The sequence below is a fragment of the Salvelinus namaycush genome, chromosome 4, assembly GCF_016432855.1.
Source record: "Salvelinus namaycush isolate Seneca chromosome 4, SaNama_1.0, whole genome shotgun sequence".
NCBI classification, from domain to species: domain Eukaryota; kingdom Metazoa; phylum Chordata; class Actinopteri; order Salmoniformes; family Salmonidae; genus Salvelinus; species Salvelinus namaycush.
In genome coordinates this window covers 17,980,810-18,005,201 of record NC_052310.1, presented here as the reverse complement: position 1 = coordinate 18,005,201, position 24,392 = coordinate 17,980,810, and the positions used below count along the sequence as shown (strand labels likewise).

At 43.4% G+C, this 24,392-nt stretch overlaps 1 protein-coding gene across 1 annotated transcript; it reads left to right on the top strand.

The window, feature by feature from the left end:
• Nucleotides 1–566: 566 nt before the first annotated feature.
• On the top strand, nucleotides 567–18,844 carry si:ch211-183d21.3 (serine/threonine-protein kinase SBK1). The gene is made up of 4 exons (XM_038990267.1): nucleotides 567–604; nucleotides 16,487–16,734; nucleotides 17,358–17,560; nucleotides 18,002–18,844. Exons 1-4 carry the CDS (start codon nucleotides 567–569, stop codon nucleotides 18,842–18,844), a joined length of 1,332 nt encoding a protein of 443 aa, XP_038846195.1.
• Nucleotides 18,845–24,392: the final 5,548 nt, after the last annotated feature.

The following is a 24,392-nucleotide window of genomic DNA, read 5'->3' as shown; positions in this document are numbered from 1 at the left end:
CATTTTCCACGCAGGCTGAAAAGTATGCTGCAAATGAATGGATTTGGTGTGTGGTGTTGAATTGGGTCATGCAGACCCCAAGAAGAGCGAAAGATAAACAAACACCCGCCTCTAGTTGCCTCGCAGGTTGAGGGTAGATGTGCGCTTTCGAGAGACAAACGGGCAATCTTACCGACCATCGCCAAACCATAGAAGACAACGGAGTCAATTCTCCATTGGCACCGAATAACCCTAAATAGAAGAGCGCCTTTACGCACGGAACCAACCAGAGAATTACTACCAACACAGAGGAGAAAACAAGACACAAAGACGGACCTGAAGTCAGTTCACACTATAGGCTATTCATTTTTCAGACAAGAGAACCCTGCATAATTGAAACAAAAACACAACTGCAGTTTAAAAATAAAACTTTCATATATGGACTCATTCGTTGATGTTGAAATATGATTCATTTAATTTAAAATAGAATAGTTTAAAAAACAGGAGATCTCGTCGGTTTATTGCCACCAAACCCCGGTGAATCAACCGGTCAGTTGAAGAGCGCAGGGGCTCCTCGCGCTGCGCAAATGCAGGACCATGGAGGAGACAGACAGGTCGCCAGCAGGTGAGTTAAGTTACAACCTCTGATTGGACTTCACTATCACACACACAGATCGTGTGAAAGTTACCTCATTAGCATATGCATACATCTTGGGAAATATGATGCAATGGCAACTTGAATCATAAACGCAAGGAACCGTTATTTATTGGTCAGTCTGTGTTTGCTTGTTTGTTTCTATGTATTGTGCTTTAGGCTATGTGCATAATTTTTAGTGTAGCCTAGTCTCTAAAGATTTTCAGTGGTCTTTGCAAGTGGATTGTGGACTATTCATTCAACAAATTGTGATCATTATTTCACATAGATTTTAAGAACCATATTCACTAGGCTTTCACTACTCACCTATGCAATATGTTTTCTTTGAGGAAAAGGTGACATCTTCAAAATCGTCTCTATTGTACCTATGTCCTTTTTTTTTTACAATTAAAACGATTTGATGAGCACAGACATACCTTCAAGGTTGACGGGCTATTCAGTATATTCTCCAGGTGAATTTGAATGTGTGTTTCTCTCTAGGTGGATGTGATTGAGTTTTCCTCCACACATTTCCATAGTGTATGTACATTTTAAATCAGGCAGGATTTCCTTTCCCAGCCAGCACTTTGCATTTGTTTTTTAGCACCATTATGCACTAATAGAGTAACAAAATGGGCACTCTGAAGCACCATAAAGCGAGTGTACACTCTGGTCAGTGGCGTTAACATCTCACTGATAAGGGCATGTAATACATTTAAATGAGTGTCTGACTCTAAATGAAACATGATGACGGTGAAGAGTTGGACATTCATTTTGTTCACCATTTATTGCTTGATGACAAAGCGTTACTTCCTTGACCTTGCAGGGCAATCACAGGACCATTGTTCACTAACAGCGTTGTAAAGTGTTCATTAACAACTTCGTGAAGCCAGTATGTTACTGTACTATATGAATAAATCACAGTACAGTTTCCCTCTATATACTGGAAAATAGTTAAATCCCATACTGTATAATTCATGGTAGCGTATCATACACTGTAGCGTACCATATATATATGCACACCACTCTGCCCTGTTTTGCAATTAACACAGTGCACTGAGCAGTACACCTACTGCATAGCCTATGTCCGGTGTAGCGTGTAGACAGGGGGCAGGTTGGACACGAGAGACCTGGTGGGCTGGTAAATCATGACACACTTTGGTGGCAGGTAAATTGATGTGCTTAACTGAATGGATAGGCGTGATGTTTGATCAGCGGCATCTACAGCGGTGGCATTCCATCCGAAGTCAATGAGGCCAGAGGAAAGGGGAAGGAACGAGTGAGAGGATTGGACTTGATTGGATTGCAGCCCATCTGGTTCAGCGATCTCAGCAGCCTCAGCAATCAATCCAGCCTGATGTCACCACAGGGTTGGCGTTTGGCGGTAGGATCCCCCTATCGTCATGGTAATACATCAAGGCCTGATTCTCTGGTTACAGTGGTCCCCTCCAGCCAATGGCCAAGTTTCTCTTTAGATCCTCCTCATCATAATACAGCCAAACTGTGTCTCTCTCCCAGCCTGTAGTAGACTCTAGACTCTAGTCTACTACAGTTGTTGTCAGTACAGCTGTGGAGTCACGGTTACCCATCCATTTCATATCAAAGAGATTAATTTTCCTCCCTGCCTTGGGGAAGGCTGCTGTGTTTCGTTCCCATTTCATGTCCTCAATCCTATAGTGTCAGTCATGACATTAAACATTCCTATACTGTAGTGTGCATACAGGGTGAGGGGGTATACAGTATATTTTCCTATTGGCTGGCTGAGCACAGATTTTTGACTGTTGAGTGGTTTTGTGTGGCTCTACTGTTTTGATAATTGCTTTTGCATGATGTAGACTAGTCATTTCATGTGGAATGGTGTACTAGCTATTTCATGTTGAATGGTGCTCTACATCCTTATAGTTCAATCCATTGTAGTTAGCAGTATCACACTGTCTAGTTTCTTTGAATCTAGCTGCTCTGCTCACAATAGAGCAATAATAGGTGGACAGTTGACTGCTCTCTGGGTGTTTACCCTCGGGTAGGGTTACCGCTCTGTTCTGTGGTCCGTGTTGTCCAGTCCCTCTCGGCGTGGTGGCGAGGTGATGCTTTACTGTGCCTGACCGTCCCTGACCGTCCCTGACAGCTCTCAGCAGAAGCAGCAGGTGTTGAGGCGGGCATGAGAGAGAGAAAGAGAGAGGGAGTCAAGTGGCGCCCGCACGGCCCACAGGCTCAGTGGGGGGGTGGAGGACAGAGAAGAGAGAGCCGGATCAGCAGAGTGAAGGTGATTTGTCAAAATGAGTGGATGTGGCCCCGGCTGCTGGTCTGTCCAATCACCGGCCAGCAGGAAGTCTCCAATGTTACGGGCCTGTGTGAGGAAAACTGAGAAGTGCTACTGTAGCTAGCTCTCCTCGTACCTGGCTCTACTGGCACTCGTGCTGTTAAGGTAGATGATTCAGTTATTTACTACTGAGTGGTGGACCACGGAGCTAGATAACACTCACAGGGCGTTCCTATTGAACAGGTTGTTTATTGAGATTATATTGAATAAAGTGTTTTGTTGTTCCTCTCAAGCATGTCCTCGGTGCTGACAAACTGTGATACAGTGCGTGTATGCGTGACAGTGGAAATCCCTCAGAGAAGGAAGGGGAGGACCATCCTACCCAGTGAATTTCATTTTACATTTTTTTTAAAGTTGAAACTATACTAAACATATTCACGTCACCAAATAACTGGTTAAAACACTGTTTTGCAATGAAGGTCTACAGTAGCCTCAACAGCACCCTCTAGGGTAGACCAATGGTGTAGCCGGAGGAAAGCTATTTTCTGTCCTCCTCTGGGTAGGTTAACTTCAATACAAAACCTAGGAGGCTCATGGTTCTCACCCACTTCCATAGACTAACACAGTAATTATGACGACATCCAGAGGACGTCCTCCAACCTATCAAAGCTCTTGCAGCATAAACTGAAATGTTGTCCACGCAATCAAAGGTTCAGAGAATTACTCTATTACCGGAAGCATAAGCTGCATAAACTACAGCTAGCTAGCACTGCAGTATGGTGAGTTGTTGACTCAAAGAGAGAGAAGGACAATAGTTGAATTTTTTTTAACAAATTAATTTATCTTTCAAAATTATTTCATTGTGTTGTGCACTGAAATCCACAAGTGAAGGGAAAAGCTGAGAGGAGGAGAGCGCGTAGATGTGAGAAGAATTATACAACGAGCAAAGTGATGATGCTGTATGTGGTTCCTATGAAAGTGAAATGTGTGTGCGGGTGATCAGTGGTGTATTCATTCTGCCGATTTGGTTGCAAAACATTTCTTAAACAGAAGCAAGAGGAACGAAACTTGGATGAACCTAGCTGAATTTGTCCAATAGAAACTCTCGTTTTAGTTGCAAAACGGAATGCAACTATTTGGACTAATGATTACCCCTCAGATCAGCTAGATACAGGCAAGAGTGTGCAAAACGGTATTGAAAGTGTCACTGTCAGTCACCTTGATTACTCCAATTTGTCTCTCGACCTGTGCACCTACATTCTGAACTTTTATTTGTAGGCTAGGTTGTAGCACCGCATGATGGGTATATGGCAAATGTGAGTAGCTAAACCTATCAATGTCATATGAATGACGGTCATCCAATATGCTGTAATAGAAAACGGCACCTACCGACGCGCGTGTGTGAGAGATTATGAATTTTCAGCTGAGACAAAAGGTATAGTCCATTAGGGCCTGGGAGAGAGAAGTGAGTCAGACTATGAAATCAAATTATTTATTTAATTAGTCTCCTGTTTACATTTCTCAAGAATCGAGAAGAGGGAATTGAGAAGGTGGACTTTAGAAGCTATGAAGAGCGCAAACTCTCCATATTGATTTGCTGTGGGGACATTTGCTGTGTCAGACACCCACTCCCCCACTTTTTAGAATCAGTAGGCCATTTCCTCAGAATGGAATGTAAAGAGCGGCCATGTTGTTTCATTTCATTGAAGGTTTTTGACCCCTCTAACACAGCAGCTAAAGTAGACCTAATGATGACATTAATACAGCTATGATTGAATATCTCGAGCTGTTTAAAGTAGTGCCCCAGTTTACAGGCCATAGCTTTTAAATAAAGCTTTTTTAATATATTCTTTATATCGGCTGATTCGCCTCAACTCAAGCTTATGACATGACCTTCATCACAGAATGAACTTTTTTCCTCACAGGCTACAATTAACTCTGATTGCGTTATTCATACAGTTTTAATTAAATGGCCAGACTCAGAGTATAGGATGCTACTGTGTAGATGAGATTCCTACTGCAGTATTAAAGTGTAAGAGAGAGATGTCCACTTGAAGTTGCCAAGCTGCGTCTATTTTCAGGGGAGACGGTTCCCATGGAAATGTAATGTTAAAGGTCCAATGCAGCCGTTTTTATCTCAATATCAAATCCTTTCTAGGTAACAATTAAGTACCTTACTGTGATTGTTTTCAATTAAAATGGTCAAAAATAAACAAAAATAGCTTCTTTGCAAAGAGCAATTTCTCAAGCAAGAATTTTGCTAAGACTATCTGGGAGTGCCCACTGGACAAAAACTGGTTGAATCAACATTGTTTCCAATCATTTCAACCCAAAATGCATTGCGATGACCAGGGGCATCATTTTTCAAACACTTGAAACAGCTTTGTCCTGCTATCTAGAGACAAAACTGTTGTGCTTAGTAAAAAATAAGTATATTTTTCTGCATATCTAAGCATACCTCTTGAGCTGTCTGTATCCTCCTGACTGGTGTTTTTTTAAATTTTTTATAGAAACTAAATATGTTTCTCTGCATCTTTGCAAAAATCTGTAAATGATTGAAAGGAATGTGAATCTTATTCAGTACATTTAGTAATTGCTTTTCTAAAGTCTACCAACCTTGTCAGCAGGCATGCCAGCTAAGATAGTTAGACAAGCTAGCTACTCTAACTTGATTGATAGCCTGAAATGGCTTCTTGGTAGCTAGTTATGAGGTTGGGAGATTGGGAACTTATCTGGGCTACCCAAAGGCAACTTCATAAAATTCCTAGGTGGCTAGTAATATTACAGAGAAACAAAAAATAAAATAAATAAAAACCAAAAATACAAATACATTTTTTTTTTTTTTAAACAGGACAAATCTGAGTGGGCATGTGCCCTTGTGCCCCCTATGGGCATGATGTCTTTGGTGATGATGTGGAAAACTGGATGAATTTGCAAAAACGCATCAACGTAAGGGAATTTCGTGTTTTTGGGTTGATTTCACATTGAATTCACGTTAGTTGACAACTCAACCAAATGTAAATCAAAACTAGACGTTGAACTGACATCTGTGCCCAGTGGGTGGTCTGCGTGGGGAGGGTAAAACGGAAAACTAGCTGTTACTGGCAGAGAGGTTTGAAACTCTCTTTCACATTGTTCTATTAACTAATGTACTGCCTGGTGATGTCACCAGGCAGTCCAAAACTCAATCCCACCAAAACAGGCAAAAATTCAGGCGGTCTTTTCAAACAGCTCTTACACTAACATGGCATCATCAATTTTCACAATTGCACAGTATTATTCCAACCTCATAGTGTGGAAATATATATAAAACACAGGAAATCATATTTTTGACTGCACTGGGCCTTTAATTTAACACCAATATGAAAGACAAAAGAGCCTAATTATTGATGTGTTCTCATGTTGAGATGAATAGGCACTCAAACACGAGGCCAATACTGTACAGATAGAACATTACAGTGAATATGGGAAAAGGATGAGATGAGGCACGAGGGATCAATTAAAGATTCAAGACCAAACAATCTTTACAACAAAACAACGCTAAGTTTAGTAAAGAACAAAGGAGACATACAGTACCTTCAGAAAGAATTCATATCCTTGGACTTCTTCCACACTTTGTTGTGTTACAGCCTGAATTCAAAATGGATTAAATAGATTAAAAAAATTCTCACCCATCTATAGACAATACCCCATAATGACAAAGTGAAAACATGTTTTCAGAAATGTTTGCACATTTATTACAAATAAAAAACAGAAATACCTTATTTACATAAGTATTCAGACTCTTTGCTATGACACTACAAATTGAGCTCAGGTGCATCCAATTTCTTTGATCATGATTGAGATGTCACTACAACTTGATTGGAGTCCACCTGTGGTAAATTAAATTGTTTGGACATGACCTGTCTATATAAGGTCCCACAGTTGACAGTGCATGTCAGAGCAGATAATATACCCCCATAAAGTCCAAGGAACTGTCTGTAGATCTCCAAGATATAAATTGGGATGAGGCATAAATCTAGGGACGGCTATTAAACAATTTCTAGAGTGTTCAAAGTTTCCAAGAGCACAGTGGTCTCCATCATATGAACATTTAAAAAATATGGAACTAAGCAGACTCTGCCTAGAGCTGGCTGTCCGCCCAAACTGAGAAACCGGGCAAGAAGGACCTTGGTCAGAGAGTTGACCAGGGACCCAATGACCACTCTAACAGAACTACAGAGTTCCTTGGCCAGGATAACAGTCTCTACAGCACTTCACCAATCTGGGCTTTATGGGAGAGTGGCCAGACGGAAGCCACTCCTGAGAAAAATGCACATGACAGCATGCCTGGAGTTTACAAAAAGGCACGTGAAAGACTCTGAGATAAGACAAAATATTCTGTGGTCTGATGATACTATTGAACATTTTGGCTTGAATGCAAAGCGCTATGTCTGGAGAAAACAAGGCACAGCTCATCACCCGTCTAACACCATCCCTACTGTGAAGCATGGTGGTGGCAGCATCATGCTATTGGGATGCTTTTCAGCGACAGGGACTGGGAGACTGGTAAGGATAGAGGGAACAATGAATGCCAAATACAGGGAAATCCTTGATGAGAACCTGCTTCAGAGTGCAAACGACCTTAGACTGGGGCAAAGATGTATGTTCCAACAGGACAATGACCCCCAAGCATACAGCCAAAGCAATGCTGGATTGGCTTCAGAACAAGAATGTGAAAGTCCTTGAGTGGCCCAGCCATACAAACTGAGACAAAAAATAAAACATTTTGGCATTAGTCTCGCAAGGTTCATCTCTATTCTCATCTCAAGCCAAGAGTTTGTTCAGTAAAGGTCGTCTGGCTATTTCACTAACCATCTCATGTCTCGGCATATGGAGGTCCAGGCTGTTACTGTAGACCATTTTAATATAATAATACAGTTTTTGCAATTTAACAGAAATGTTTGTGTGTGTGTGTGGTTCACGCAGTTTCTTCTGTCTGTTAGTGTGGACTATTCTGGACCTTAAATGGTATGTTTTTGTCTGTTAGGGCATTCTGGGCTTCAAAGGGTATATCTTATCTGTTAGGGTTAGCGAAGTAAACGACCTCTGCGCTGATGGCTGCTAGAGGTCAGTTTTCAGTTCACAGCACAGGAAATATTGCAGAAAATACCTAATGGCTACATGTGGTGATCTCTAGAGTCTAGAACAGTGTTACAAAAAATAGCGAGTAAGGGGGCCACTTTGGGTTGAGACAATCATTCAGAGGGCCTCACAGATCTTTAATTTGTTGTACTTTGTCTTCCAATATTATCAATTATCAATTGAGAGCAAATTCAGAGCAATAGAGCACATGCAATTGATTTGATGTACAGCACATCACACATATATACATACACTCATCAAATAGGCTACATCACATGTATAAGACCCATATTAAGGGTTACTTCAGTAGTTGGATGAGCGAAAATGTCCCTTCTGCTCCTTGCCTGAATTCATTCTAAATGTATAGTCTGTTGTTGTTATCCTTGTGAGGCAATCCAGGTGTGCATTGGTCAGTCTGTTTCTCTGTTTTTGTTTCATTGTTGAAAATGTTGCTTCACATGAATAAGTGCTGACCAATAATTGTGTCACCTTTTGCACACACTGCTTCAGAAGTGGATACTCTGTCTGACACAAGGCTCCAGAAATGGGTAACCCCTGATCTTAGTTCACCTTGCAATGTCCCATGTGCCTGCATCTCCACTATCTCAATCTCTATTCCAGCACGGTCAGGACAGTGCTTCTACACCTGCATTGCTTGCTGTTTGGGGTTTTAGGCTGGGTTTCTGTACAGCACTTTGAGATATCAGCTGATGTAAGAAGGGCTATATAAATACATTTGATTTGATTTGATGACTGGGGTCAGAGGTGACACTGGCACATGAAAGGGGTTCTCAATGAAGTTGAAAAACTCCTTGTACTCCATGATATTCTTGAATCTTGACTCAAACTCCAACTTCAGCTCTTCCAACACACGCACAAATGCATCATAGCTAAAATGTTGCAGTATGTCTGGGTTGGATGTGGTGACTGCTCTGAGCTTTGGGAAATGAACAAACTGTCTGTCAAACAAACAGTGTGGTGATTTTATTTGGAAATGCTGTGACCACACGCAGCATTTTGCCCGGAGTTTTAGCTTTCCCTTGGAACTGGAGATTCACCGTGTTCAGGTGGCAGGTGATGACAGTTAAAAAAGAAAGCTTTAATATCCACTGTGGATCATCCAGCTCTGGCTCCTCTCTCCCCTTGCTTGCAACAAATTCACGGATTTAAGGGAGGAGAGAAATCTTTCCAAAAACTCTGCCACGAGACAGCCATCTCACCTCTTGTATTCTGTCTGGTATTCCTCCGGAAACTCGCGGAATTGCCGGTGATTCAGTGCCCTCGCAATAATAATGTTCACCCACGCACACGACTTGCTGCATCACATTCTGTAAGTCACAGTCTTTGAGTGTTTCCTGATGAATGATACAGTGAAATGTAACAAATTCGGGAATATCCTCTACCTTTCTCATCAGGCCTATGAGTCCTTTCTCCTTTCCTCGCATGTTTGGGGCACCGTCAGTGCACACAGATGCCAGATTTGACCAGTCAATATTATCAGCAAAGAATGTAACAAGGACTTTCAGAATATCCTCTCCTCGTTTTTGTCCCTAAAGAGGCAGTGAACATAGAAGTTCCTCTCTGAACGACTCATTTTGAGGGAAGCGGACACAAACACATAATTGGGCAATGTCACTTACATCAGTGCTTTCGTCAAGCGCAATACTAAAACACAGCGCCACGGATATGTCAGTAATCAGTTGCTTACCGAAGTCCTCGTCAATGTCTTCTATCCGTCTTGTTATTGTCGAGTCTGAGAGTTGCAGTCCCTTAATTTGCTTTAAAATAGCTTCCTTGTTTGTGAAATCATCATACAATATTTCGGCTGAGGCCACAAAACATTCTTTGACAATCTCTGCGTCTGTGAAGGCCTAGTTTCTCGCGAATATCCAAGCAATCTCTGCAACAGTGCTAGCTCTGTCCATCATTTGTTGTTGTCCTTTGAGCTGCGCTATTTTGTTGTTTCTGATGTTGCTTTGTGGCGGATATGTTTTGTCAAAGTGGGCATGATGTGACTGGAAATGTCACTCTACATTTGCTCGTTTAAAACTATTGACTGCCTTCTGGAAAATAAGACAAAGTGAGCTGGTCCCATCATGCAGTTCAAAAAAATACTTGTCTGTCCATTTCTCTTGGAACTTTCAGTCGATTTCCTTCTCTTAGCCATCGAAGCCACATTAGCTACGTTAGCTAGCTGCATTTCCCCGCCGCCATCTTCCTCATTTTCCTGGTTCTCCGGTGGTTGTTTGTTCATAGCTGTCACGTTGTTCTCCAGCTCTTCCCCCCCATTTTCATTGTCAATAGATTTACGTTTATTTTTTACAATAAATCGATCCATGTCGCCAGACTGCAAAATTAGCTAGTAGCAAACTGAAATGTGTCAGTCGCTGTAGCTGAGCAGTTGCGTTTTATTTCGGCAAACGTTCTAGGTCGGCCTTAGTGTTCAACAGCTGTGCTATACTGCCATCTATCTGCCGTCCAGGGAACAATAGATCTATTCAATGAAGTGATTCAGGCCTGCATTAAACACATTGAATTGAAATTGTATCATTGTTATGTACTATGAATGGAAAATAGGAAAATCACTGCGAGCCGCAATTTAAAGACTTGCCGGCCCCATGCGGCCTGCGGGCCACTGGTCTAGAGCAATGAAGGTTCAGAGGTGCTAAGAATGACATGAATTGTGAATGAGGAACTGGAATAGATCTCTCACTGCAATCCGCTCACCCATTTTAATGGCAGTCATACTGTATTATTTAACTAACATACCTTTATTTAAGTGTTTTGATCTTAGTAGATACAGTTGAAGTCGGAAATTTACATACACTTAGGTTGGAGTCATTAAAACTTGTTTTTCAAGTTTATAACAGATAAATAAAATAAAATAGTAAAACCACTCCACAAATTTCTTGTTAACAAACTATAGTTTTGGCAAGTCGGTTAGGACATCTACTTTGCGCATGACACAAGTCATTTTTCAAACAATTGTTTACAGACAGATTATTTCACTGTATCACAATTCCGGTGGGTCAGAAGTTTACATACACTAAGTTGACTGTGCCTTTAAACGGCTTGGAAAATTCCAGAAAATAATGTCATGGCTTTAGAAGCTTCTGATAGGCTAATCGACATAATTTGAGTCAATTGGAGGTGTACCTGTGGATGTATTTCAAGGCCTACCTTCAAACTCAGTGCCTCTTTTCTTGACATCATGGGAAAATCAAAAGAAGAAAAAAAAATGTGTAGACCTCCACAAGTCTGGTTCATCCTTGGGAGCAATTTCCAAATGCCTGAAGGTACCACGTTCATCTGTACGAACAATAGTACGCAAGTATAAACACCATGGGACCACGCAGTCGTCATACCGCTCAGGAAGGAGACGCGTTCTGTCTCCTAGAGATGAATGTACTTTGGTGTCGAAAAGTCAATCCCAGAACAACAGCAAAGGACCCTGTGAAGATGCTGGAGGAAACAGGCACAAAAGTATCTATATCCACAGTAAAACAAGTCATATATCGACATAACCTGTAAGGCCGCTCAGCAAGGAGAAGCCACTGCTCCAAAACCGCAATAAAAAAGCCAGACTACAGTTTGCAACTGCACATGGGCACAAAGATCATACACTTGAGAAATGTCCTCTGGTCTGATGAAACAAAAATAGAACTCTTTGGCCATAATGACCATCGTTATGTTTGGAGGAAAAAGTTGGAGGCTTGCAAGCCGAAGAACAGCATCCCAACCGTGAAGCATGGGGGTGGCAGCATCATGTTGTGGGGGTGCTTTGCTGCAGGAGAGACTGGTGCACTTCACCAAATAGATGGCAACATGAGGGAGGAAAATTCGGTGGATATATTGAAGCAACATCTCAAGACATCAGCCAGGAAGTTAAAGCTTGGTCGCAAATGGGTCTTCCAAATGGACAATGACCCCAAGCATACTTCCAAAGTTGTGGCAAAATGGCTTAAGGACAACAAAGTCAAGGTATTGGAGTGGCCATCACAAAGCCCTGACCTCAATCCTATAGAAAATTTGTGGGCAGAACTGAAAAAGTGTGTGCGAGCAAGGAGGCCTACAAACCTGACTCAGTTACACCAGCTCTGTCAGGAGGAATGGGCCAAAATTCACCCAACTTGTTGTGGAAAGCTTGTGGAAGGCTACCCAACACGTTTGACCCAAGTCAAACAATTTCAAGGCAATGCTACCAAATACTAATTGAGTGTATGTAAACTTCTGACCCACTGGGAATGTGATGAAAGAAATAAAAGCTGAAATAAATCATTCTCTCTCCAATTATTCTGACATTGCACATTCTTAAAATAAAGTGGTGATCCTAACTGACCTAAGACAGGGAATTTTTACTCTGATTAAATTTCAGGAATTGTGAAAAACTGAGTTTAAATGTATTTGGCTGAGGTGTATGTAGACTTCCGACTTCAAATGTACATATGTGTATGGATCATTTGAGTGTGCAGACTATATTCAGTTATTTTAATGATATACACTGGCTCAATAAAGCAAGGGACAAAAGGATCTCACACCAGTGAAATCCGTATATATCCATGGTGCCACTCTTTTATAGCTGCTGAAGACAGAGTGGGATCAGAGAGCAGTATGGGAGCACAGTATGGCATGTGGCCTTAACTGAACATTTACGCTGAGTCGTGAGGAAAGAGACCCGGTGGAGACGCTCTGCCTCCCTCATGCAGCGCCGCAGCTGCTCTCTGGGAGAGATAGAAAACACAATGGCCCTTTGATAGTGTCACTGCCGGACTGTGTGTACGGGGGCACACATACATACGCAAATGAGTGCACAGACACACATAGACAGACGTTCACACACAAACCAGTACACATGCAAACTGAGCTCAGTCACACACTTATGCACAAACACATTCATCCAAACCCAGACTCACACATAACCCTCCATCAACACACCCACAAAGCACTTTGCAGGTTCCCATTTCCTGGTTCCCATTTAGAACTTTAGACTGCAGCTGATGCATCTCTTCCCCTCATCACATTCTGGGCCTCTTAATCATGCTCTGCAAAGGAAATGAGGTGGCAGCGTCTTTGGTTCGGGGTGTTTTTGTCTCAGTGGAGGCTGAGTAATGCGATTAGACTTGATGCCGGAGCGTTACATGTTCCCCCGTGGAGCCCTAGGTGGCTGCAACTAGCAAGCTAGAGCTGAAGGAGAGCCAGTAAACAAACATTCATTATGATTGATGGATCAGGAGCAGGATGGGGGATCCGGTCTATTCAATCTGTTTCTAACTTTCAAAGGCTATTTGGGCAATTGAACCAAACCTGTTCAAAGCTGTTTTTTGATAGCAACAAATGAGCAACATAGATATACACTGCATAGACAATGCACTGTTGTAACGTTCGTTCTCCTCCTCGTCTGAGGAGGAGCAAGGATCGGACCAATATGCAGCGAGGTATGAAGACATAATGATTTAATAATAATAACAAAGACGAAAAACACTTAATAAACTACAAAACAATAAACGACGTTACAAGACCTGAACATGTGAACTTACAGACAACGAAGAACGCAATGAACAGGAACAGACTAACAAACGAAACGAAACAGCCCCGTGTGGTACAAACACTGACACAGGAACACAATCACCCACAAACAAACGGTGTGAACAGCCTACCTTAATATGGTTCTCAATCAGAGGAAACGTCAAACACCTGCCCCTGATTGAGAACCATATAAGGCTAATAAACAATGAACCTAAACAAGAAACAAATAACATAGACTGCCCACCCAGCTCACGTCCTGACCAACTAAACAAAGCTAAACAAAGGAAAATAAGGTCAGGAACGTGACAACTGTACCGTTTTCACTGCTAGGCAGAAGACATGCTGCGACTTACAGTATGTCTATATATCTCTCTCTAATCGTGACTGATAAATTAGTATTTGTGTTCTTATGGAGATACTTAGCGAGGCACACTTTTATCATTTGGCCTTGTTTAGTCCCAGCATGGCTCCTGAGAGGCGTCACTGCAGACCCTGGTTCGATCCCGGACTGTATCACAATCGGCCGTGATCGGGAGTCCCATAGGGCGGCGCACAATTGGCCCAGCGTCGTCTGGGTTAGGGGAGGCCGGGGTAGGCCGTCATTGTAAATAAAAATTTGTTCTTAACTGACTTGCGTAGTTAAATAAAGGTTAAACAAAAACAAATACAAAATGTGAAAATCTTAGAAATGAACGTGGCTCCAAATAGCTGCATCCTATTTCAGTTTTCTCCCTCTAATTCATCTTGCAATATTTATTACTTTCTTCTCACAAGATATAGCTGAGTAATCTCAAATGGACGAGAGGAAGAACAAAAAGCTGGGCTGTGGAGGGAGGGAGAGGAGAAAGAGCCTTCAGTGAACTTGTGTGTGTCTGTGTGTGTGTGTGTGTGTGTGTGTGTGTGTGTGTGAGAGCCAGAGTGCTCGCTTTCCAATGGTCCATCTCTGTGTGAAAAACACACTGTTGGGGTTTGTGTGTGTGTTGATATTCATGCACAATAGACGACATCTCCATGTGAGATCAGCCTTGCCTTATGAACAACCCTATCTGTGTGTACAGTACAAGTAAACACACACAGCACGTGCAAACAGTCACACATAACGACAATGGTAGAGATGTGTACATTTGTTCGTTTTTTAGGTCAGCCTTGCATTCCGAATAAGCTTATCTATTGTGTCATAGAGTGTAATGAAGTGTTGATGCCCTATACGACCACAATGTCCTCCAATGGTCAGTCCGCCCTATTGCAAAGTCCTACCAAACATGTCAGCGACAACTTTTTCAGGGTTCAGCAACTTGAGTCGACAACCAACATTCCAACAGCTAGCCCAGAGCCACTACAAGCCAAATATATTTACTGGGCACAACTAAAGTAATCCCGTTTTCTTCCTTCACGCTATCGATTGTATGGAAACGCATTTCTATTGGAAAAGGCACTTGAATATAAATCTGGATGATATTATTATTACTATATTATATCCACCACTGTCTTTACCATTTCTGTGTCAGCTGTTTCTATCCCTACATCCAACTGCCCAGCTCCATTTTCGTGTACTGTCAAGGTCAATATTGTCTGCATGAGTTCCTTGTCACGCCCTGACCGTAGTTCCTTTTTTATGTCTCTATTTTGGTTGGTCAGGGCGTGAGTTTGGGTGGGCATTCTATGTCTGGTGTTCTATGTTGTTCTTGTTTTGTATTTCTATGTGTTTGGCCTGGTATGGTTCTCAATCAGAGGCAGCTGTCTATCGTTGTCTCTGATTGAGAATCATACTTAGGTAGCCTGTTCCCACCTGTGTTTGTGGGTGGTTGTTTCCTGTTTACTGTTTGTTTCACCGTTCAGGACTGTTCGTTTGTCGTGTTTGATGTTTTGTCAAGTGTTGCGTATTTTATTAAATAATATGAACACTTACCACGCTGCACCTTGGTCCTCCTCTCTTTCTCCCGACGACAATCGTGACATTCCTAGAAGATCAGCGACCCATGTCTAACTTCCCAGAGGGACTCCATGTCAAATATGTTTACCATGCACCAAAGGAGGCTGGTGGGAGGAGCTATAGGAGGACGGGCTCATTGTAATGGCTGGAATGGAATCAATGGAACAGTATCATACATATAGAAACCATGTTTGATTCCATTCTATTAATTCCATTCCAGCCATTACACATTATCGTCTTCCTATAGCTCCTCCCACCAGCCTCCACTACCAGGCACACAACCCAATCCCCTTCTGCTCCCCTGCCACTGCATTGATTGTATGCAAATTAAGATGTACTCGAACATGTCGGTTATGCACTGACTGGACAAAACATTAGGAACACCTTCCTAATATTGAGCTGCACCCCCTTTTGTCCTCAGAACAGCCTCAATTCGGATTTTACAAGGTGTCGAAAGCATCCACAGGGATGCTGCCCCATGTTGACTCCAATGTTTCCTACAGTATCAAGTTGGCTGTATGTCCTTTGGGTGGTGGACCTTTCTTGATACACACGGAAAACTGTTGAGCGTGAAAAACCCAGCAGCGTTGCAGTTCTTGACACACTTAAACAGGTGCGCCTGGCACCTACTACCATACCCTGTTCAAAGGCACTTAAATCACTTGTCTTACTCATTCGCACTCTGAATGACACACATACACAATCTATGTCTCAAGGCTTAAAAATCCTTCTTTAACCTGTCTCCTCCCCTTCATCTACACTGATTAAAGTGGATTTAACATGTGACATCAATAAGGGATCATAACTCTCACCTCAGTGTAGTCATTCACTTGCACATAGGCAAACAAGCACACACACACGCATACACACACAAACACACACACACACAAACACACACACACTAAGTCAAAGTTGTCACGTGTGTGTGGGATCGCCAAAAAGCTTGCTGTATTTAGCATGAAACTCTCCTACTCTTTACTGTCTCAGACATGACATAATGTTATGTTTGTGTGTTCTCTTCTGTCCCCAGTGTGCCCCACAGCGTCAAGGCGAGCCTGTCTCTGTCTCCGTCGGGGCCGGGCCAGGTGGGCAGCGGCAGGGGCTCTCCCACCTCCAAGGTGGGCTACTGCGGTGGTGGCGGTGTGCCTGTGGAGGACATGCAGGCTCTGTCCATAACCTCCCTGTCGGCTGCAGATGTGGCCAAACACTACGAGCACATTCGCAAGCTGGGCAAGGGCACCTACGGCAAGGTGGACCTGGTGGCACACCGCACACAGGGTGAGTCAGAGGGCATGCATGGGTGTGGTGAAGGGACATTGTTGGGAGCAAAGGTTTCAATAGAGTTTACACGGTCATACCACAACAGGACCAGAGAGTCAGATGGTGCAATAGAATGTAGGCTAAATCAAGAGTTCAATGAAACGGGCCACTACAGTGACAGGGCGTTTGTGAGGTCAAAGGTCACAATAGTGTAAGACTTCAGGGTGAAAAGGCTCTTTAGGTTGAGAGTTCATTAAAAGGTTACATGCCATTAAGGTGAAGAGGGCACTAGACCGGGTAAAAGTGCAGTGGGAGCTTTCTAAGATGCTCTGATTGCACAGCTGTGTGCTTAGTCAACAGCTGAGGGTGTGTTTCAGAGCACAGAGGCAGCTGGTACGGAGAGGGGAGTGGAGGAGGTTTCAGATACACAGAATCAGATTGCACAGGCATATTTAGTTAAATTCACTTAATAAATGTCAGTTTAGTTTATACATTTGCCTTGACTCTAAAATATTGCTCTGATACTGTACAGTATTTTGATACAGTCTGTCTGTCTTCGGAAGTGTTGCCAAACAACTTTTCCCATGGGACATTAAAGTATTCATTCATTCATTCTGTTCTTCTCTGTGTGAACATATCAGGCACCAAAATGGCTCTGAAGTTTGTGACAAAGAGCAAGACGAAGCTGAAGAGCTTCCTGAGGGAGTACAGCCTGACGGGCACACTGAGCTGCAGCCCCTTCATCATCAAAGTCCTGGACGTACTCTTCGAGACAGAGGATAGCTACGTCTTCGGACAGGAGTACGCCCCCGCGGGAGACCTGTTCGACATCATTCCCCCCCAGGTACTGTACTGGATCATGCTTATCATCTGCCCACCAATCACTGTTCTCCCACACCTTAGCCAATCAAGCGCAGTGTTTCAAAGCAATGTGGTTTTAACAAGCCCTTCTGGGATTGGAGCCTTGTCTAAGTCCCTACTCAGATTTGAGCTGCATGCTCCTTTAGTGTGTACTGTAAGGCTCTCATTTAATTCCAGTGCTTTTCAGTGGAGGGCTACCTTTGACTCAAAGGTTCTTACTCTAGGTTGTTAAAGATGAGTGCAAATATAATGCTTAACAAAACCTATTTTGTCCCACTTTACTCCCTCTACACCTCTATTCTGTTTCTTTCTCATTTAATTTATTGCACTTGGTTTTCCTCCCCTCCACTGTACACTAAAACAAATCTGTTCACCCCTTTCTCTTTCTTCCCTCCTTCCTCCTTTCCTATCCTCCTCCTTGTAGGTTGGTCTTCCGGAGGAGATGGTGAAGCGCTGTATGCAGCAGCTGGGTCTGGCTCTGGACTTCATGCACAGCAAGAATCTGGTGCACCGTGACGTCAAGCCCGAGAACGTGCTCCTCTTCGACCGTGAGTGCAGACGCATCAAGCTGGCTGACTTCGGCATGACACGGCGCGTGGGCTGTCGCGTGAAGCGTGTGAGCGGCACCATCCCGTACACTGCGCCAGAGGTGTGCCGTGCCAGTCGTGCCGAAGGCTTCCTGGTGACCACCAGTCTAGACGTGTGGGCCTTCGGTGTACTCGTCTTCTGCATGCTGACGGGTAACTTCCCTTGGGAGGCAGCGCTGCCCGCCGATGCCTTCTACGAGGAATTCCGCCGCTGGCAGCGAGCGGGGTGCCCCACGGCGGCCTACCCGTCCCAGTGGCGCCGCTTCACCGATGATGCCCTACGCATGTTCCAGCGGCTGCTCGCCGCCGAGCCTGAGAAGCGCTGCGGTGTGAAGGACGTCTTCTGCTTTGTCAAGTACGAACTGGTCAGCGAGCTCCGACGCCGCGCCTCCTGCCGGGCCAAGAGAGGCGAGAGGTCCAGTTCGTCTGGCGTATGCTCCGCAAGCTGTACCTCCAACTCCTCTTCGTCTTCCTCCTCATCACGCTCCCACAGACACCCAGAGCCCTCCACCCCCCCTGGGACGACCTCACTCCTGCGCCCAGCGCCCCTGAAGAGGAGTGTCCTCTCTGACACCCATTCCCCTCAGGAGGAGTCTCCTGGCCAGCACCACTCTTCTCCGGGCCGGGAGAAGACCAAGAGCCAGATGGTGATGGCTACTGCCATAGAGATCTGTGTCTGAGAATGAGGGGATGAGCAGCAGTATTTGTGGCTGTTGCCACAGCGATAGGAAGCTGTGCAAAGTAATAGCCACTGCCATTGAGACTGGAGTGAAAGGTTGACGTATTACAACGCTGCCGAGAAGAACCCCAATGTCAAATTCCTGACTGTGCCACAGAAATTGGTATCATCACTCACAGCAGCGTACTATAGGACGAGTCATCACTAGAGCATGCGTTTGTCATTTTGATTTGTGACCAAGAGTTGGAGAAGCAACATTCAAGAGTCCACTGACTGACACCGTTTCTCACAGCAACTCGTTCTGCTGTTCAGCCATTTTGCTTCTAAGGCCACACAGTAACACTGCTAATGATGCTAACAAAAGAAACAACGCTAGCCACTTCTAAACAAGGAGTTTGGTAAAAACACGCAATGCTCTCTGACGTCACATCTATTCTCTCCTTTCTCCCTAATTTCTCAATTTTTTTCCTTTCTTCCTCCGCTTCTCTCTCTCTATGAATACATTTAACCTGGGGAGGCCGAAACGTTAGCTGGTCAGGTGACTTTCTTTAGAAAACTAGCTGATCTAAGGGCCAGTGATCCAATAGGGAAAACTGATCTTCTAGCTGACATATCGCTGAACCAATGGGATCTCACAGATTTTCTGGACATTTCCAAAGTGTGAAAATGGCTATGGACAATAGGGGAGAAGGATCGTTTTTCAAAAGAAGAAAATATGTGAAAGTGACTCTCCAATGGAGCAGTTACCATGACGACAGGACATTGCTCATCTAGACTGTCTGGACTGAGACAGGACCTTGCTGTCAGACATCGGGAGATTCTAATTTGGTGCAAAAGTTCGTCCTCTCCTCGACTCCTCCGTCCTCTTTCCATGATCCGAAAACCGATAAGTGTTCGAGTGGTGGAGGAGTGTCAATTCGTTAGTAGGCGAACGAAGGAGCCTGCTCACCTCCTCGATTACCTACTTCTGCAGAGGAAGCACAAGAGTATCCTCGTGGTGGCAAGCGCGGAAGTATTTTAATGCCTGCCCCTTTGAATCAGCTGTTGTTTTCTTGAAGGAGAAAAGCATGCAAACATTTAAAAACAATATGCTACTTATCCTTTTATCTATAAAATGTCTTGCACAACTATCTAAATTAGTTTTTTATCACATCAAACATTTATTTTGGGGATTCCACCCATGGATATATAGCATATATCTCTATGATTCCACCTGTGTAAACATAATTTGCCTAATATTGCGTGAGTGGAGAAAGAGTCTTGTTTCATATATAGTAAGCGAGAGAGGGAGGACGCAGGAGAGAGGACACAGGAGTTGAGCAAATCCAAATGAGATTCCCCCATTATCTCAGGACATCTTAGCAGGTCACTTCCTGTCTCACAAGGACTTCCTTATTAGGGTTACAAGGGATTTCCTCTGGTAGACAAACAGTTTAAAAGGACACATTTCATACTGTAACAGTGTGCCCATTGGTTCATACAGGCACAAGTATCTTCAGGTGTGAAAATAAATGATTTATTATATTGACATTCAAATGCTTGGAAGCTGTTATAGAATAGAGTCCAGCGATTGCTTATTTTATACCCGCTATTTGTGTGTGTGTGTGGGACTGTGGGTGTGTATGTGTGTGTTTGAACAACTAAATCACACGCTCTTTGTAATGGGGGAGAAATGTTAAAAGGAAAAATTGACTTTATACTGTAAATATTTCATACGTGAAGTGGTACACTGTATTATCGTCAGGTAGTTCAACCATGTAGCTTTACTAATTTAGTTTTACCACTGGGAGGGGTTACAGGATTTTATGTTATTTTTAGAGCAATGCACTGTATGTAGCAAAGGAATATGGCAAAGTATGTACAGTATATGAAAGCTATAAAAAGATAATGCTCTGTAGTGGTGAATAATGGTGCAGAAACCCGGGACGATATTTGGTGGACAGTAGCAGCCTTTAGAGTGTGGGAGGGATCGGACCAGGGCCCATTGGAATAGTACTGTTTAACACTTGTAATGTCTCTCCCTGAGCACATTCTGAACACCGTGACCCCATCATGACCTGAGCACATCTTGACCATCAATAGTCCCCTTCGCCTTACTCACAACTCAATTCAATCAAGTACTTTACTGAATTACTGCTTTACTGTATTACTGCACACATGCATACTGCATAACATTACCAAAGCAATTCCAACACAAGTGTTCAAAGATCCCATGTTCACTCCAGGCTCCTCAAACCCCCAGCCACCCAATTTTCCCACTCTCTGTCCTTCACCTTTTTCTCCTTTCTCTCTCGCTCACTCATTCCTCCCTCTCATCTGCCTGTCTTTCTCCTGTGAATGAGTCTCTGAGCCATGTTGTGTTGTCTGGTGGGATGATCTCTCTCTCCCCTTTGGCATGCTGTGGGCTGATGATCAATAGAGGCCGTTGCATGGCGAAAGTCTCATCTAACGGAAAAAATAAAACGAGTTATGTAAGTGTAAAGGACGTCACGCTGCTTGCTTAGTGAGTACAGCTTCCTCCTTAAACCCAGGACCTCTGCACACGTGACCGCCCTCCTGGAGCGTCTTACCCGTCAGCGCCACGCAAAAAGCTAGCTATTTGCTGGCGCAAGTGGGGACACTACAGGCTGAGGAGTAATACCCTGACTACACCGCTCGCGTGCGCAAGCGTTGCAAAATACATTTTGAAATCTATATTATTCAATTATTGCACCCACACTGCTCGCGCGTGCCAACGAGCATCTGCGTTGCCAAGGGCTAAAATAGAAGTCAGTTCTATTTGTGACACAGATCGCGCTGCAAGTCTGGTGTGGGGGGGAAAAATACATTTATGCATGATGGCGCACGCACGCAGCCGGTTTGGGTTCCGTGTAAGTTTCACACATCCGCATGTGCTAGATAAGCATCTAAAAAGCACACTGTATGCTGCTTTATCAAGCGTTCATCTCTATTTATCTGCTAAGCTGCCTCTACTGTTATGTCTAACAGGTGTGTGTGTGTGTGTGTGTATGTGTTTGTTTGTTAGTGCGTCTCACCCTTCCCTTCCTTCCTTTCAATGATGACAGACCATCATCCCTGTTGCTATAGTGACAGTCAGTGTTTTTCTGGTTAGTTTCTCAGCTCCTGTCCACTCCCAAAACATCAAACATAATTGACTTGTCTGGTTGTTCTGCAACAACACCTCCCAAGTATGAATAACAACACCACCCTGCTAGCCATGAGTTCTCATGGCAATTGCCGTCTTCACATGTATGTATGTATGTGTGTGTATACATAGTTTGGACACACCTGCTCATTCAAGGGTTTTTCTTTATTTATACTATTTTCTACATTGTAGAATAATAGTGAAGACATCCAAACTATGAAATAACACATATGGAATCATATAGTAACCAAAAAAAGTGTTACATTAGAAAAAGTGTTTAGATTCTTCAAAGTAGCCACCCTTTGCCTTGATGACAGCTTTGCACACTCTTGGCATTCTCTCAACCAGCTTCGCCTGGAATGCTTTTCCAACAGTCTTAAAGGAGTTCCAATATATGCTGAGCACTTGTTGGCTGCTTTTCCTTCACTCTTCGGTCCAACTCATCCCAAACCAGCTCAATTGGGTTGAGGTTGGGTGATTGTAGAGGCCAGGTAATCTGATGCAGCACTCCATCACTCTCCTTCTTGGTCAAACAGCCCTTACGCAGCCTGGAGGTGTGTTGGGTCATTGTCCTTTTGAAAAACAAATGATAGTCCCACGAAGCGCAAGCCAGATGGGAGGGCGTATCGCTGCAGAATGCTGTGGTAGCCATGCTAGTTAAGTGTGCCTTGAATTCTAAATAAATCCCAGACAGTGTCACCAGCAAAGCACCCCCACACCATCACACCTCCTCCATGCTTCACGGTGGGAACCACACATGCGGCGATCATCCGTTTACATACTCTCACAAAGACACGGCGGTTGGAACCAAAAATCTCAAATTTGGGCTCATCAGACCAAAGGACAAATTTCCACCGGTCTAATGTGCATTGCTCGTGTTTCTTGGCCCAAGGAAGTCTCTTCTTCTTATTGGTGTCCTTTAGTAGTGGTTTCTTTGCAGCAATTTGACCATAAAAGCCTGATTCACGCAGTCTCCTCTGAACAGTTGATGTTGAGATATGTCTGTTACTTGAACTCTGTGAAGCATTTATCTGTGCTGCAATTTCTGAGGCTGGTAACTCTAATGAACTTATCCTTTACAGCAGAGGTAACTCTGGGTCTTCCTTTCCTGTGGCGGTCCTCGTGAGAGACAGTTTCATCACAGAGCTTGATGGTTTTTGCGACTGCACTTGAAGAAACGTTAAAAGTTCTTGAAATGTTCCGTATTGACTGACCTTCATGTCTTAAAGTAATAATGGCGTGTCGTTTTTCTTTGCTTATTTGAACTGTTCTTGCCATAATATGGACTTGGTCTTTTACCAGATAGGGCTATCTTCTGTATACCACCCCTACCTTGTCACAACACAACTGATTGGCTCAAACGCAATAAGAAGGAAAGAAATTCCACAAATTAACTTTTAACAAGGCATACCTGTTAATTGAAATGCATTCCAGGTGACTACCTCATGAAGCTGGTTGAGAGAATGCCAAGAGTGTGCAAAGCTGTCATCAAGGAAAAGGGTGGCTACTTTGAAGAATCTCAAATATAAAATATATTTTCATTTGTTTAACAGTTTTTTGGTTACTACAAGATTCCATATGTGTTATTTCATAGTTTTGATGTCTTCACTACTATTCTACATTGTAGAAAATAGTTTAAAAAAAGAAAAACCCTGCAATAAGTTGGTCTGTCCAAACTTTTGACTGGTACTGTACATACAGTTGAAGTCGGAAGTTTACATACACCTTAGCCAAATACAGTTTTTCACAATTCCTGACATTTAATCCTAGTAAAAATTCCCTGTCTTAGGTCAGTTAGGATCACCACTTTATTTTAAGATTGTGAAATGTCAGAATAATAAGAGAAGAGAATGATTTATTTCAGCTTTTACTTCTTTCATCACATTCCCAGTGGGTCAGAAGTTTACATACACTCAATTAGTATTTGGTAGCATTGCCTTGAAATTGTTTAACTTGGGTCAAACGTTTCGGGTAGCCTTCCACAAGCTTCCCACAATAAGTTGGGTGAATTTTGGCCCATTCCTCCTGACAGAGCTGGTGTAACTGAGTCAGGTTTCTAAGCCTCCTTGCTCGCACCCTTTTTCAGTTCTGCCCACACATTTTCTATAGGACTGAGGTCAGGACTTTGTGATGGCCACTCCAATACCTTGACTTTGTTGTCCTTAAGCCATTTTGCCACAACTTTGGAAGTATGCTTGGGGTCATTGTCCATTTGGAAGACCCATTTGCGACCAAGCTTTAACTTCCTGACTGATGTCTTGAGATGTTGCTTCAATATATCCACCTAATTTTCCCTCCTCATGTTGCCATCTATTTTGTGAAGTGCACCAGTCCCTCCTGCAGCAAAGCACCTCGTGATTCACGGTTGGGATGGTGGTCTTCGGCTTGCAAGCCTCCCCCTTTT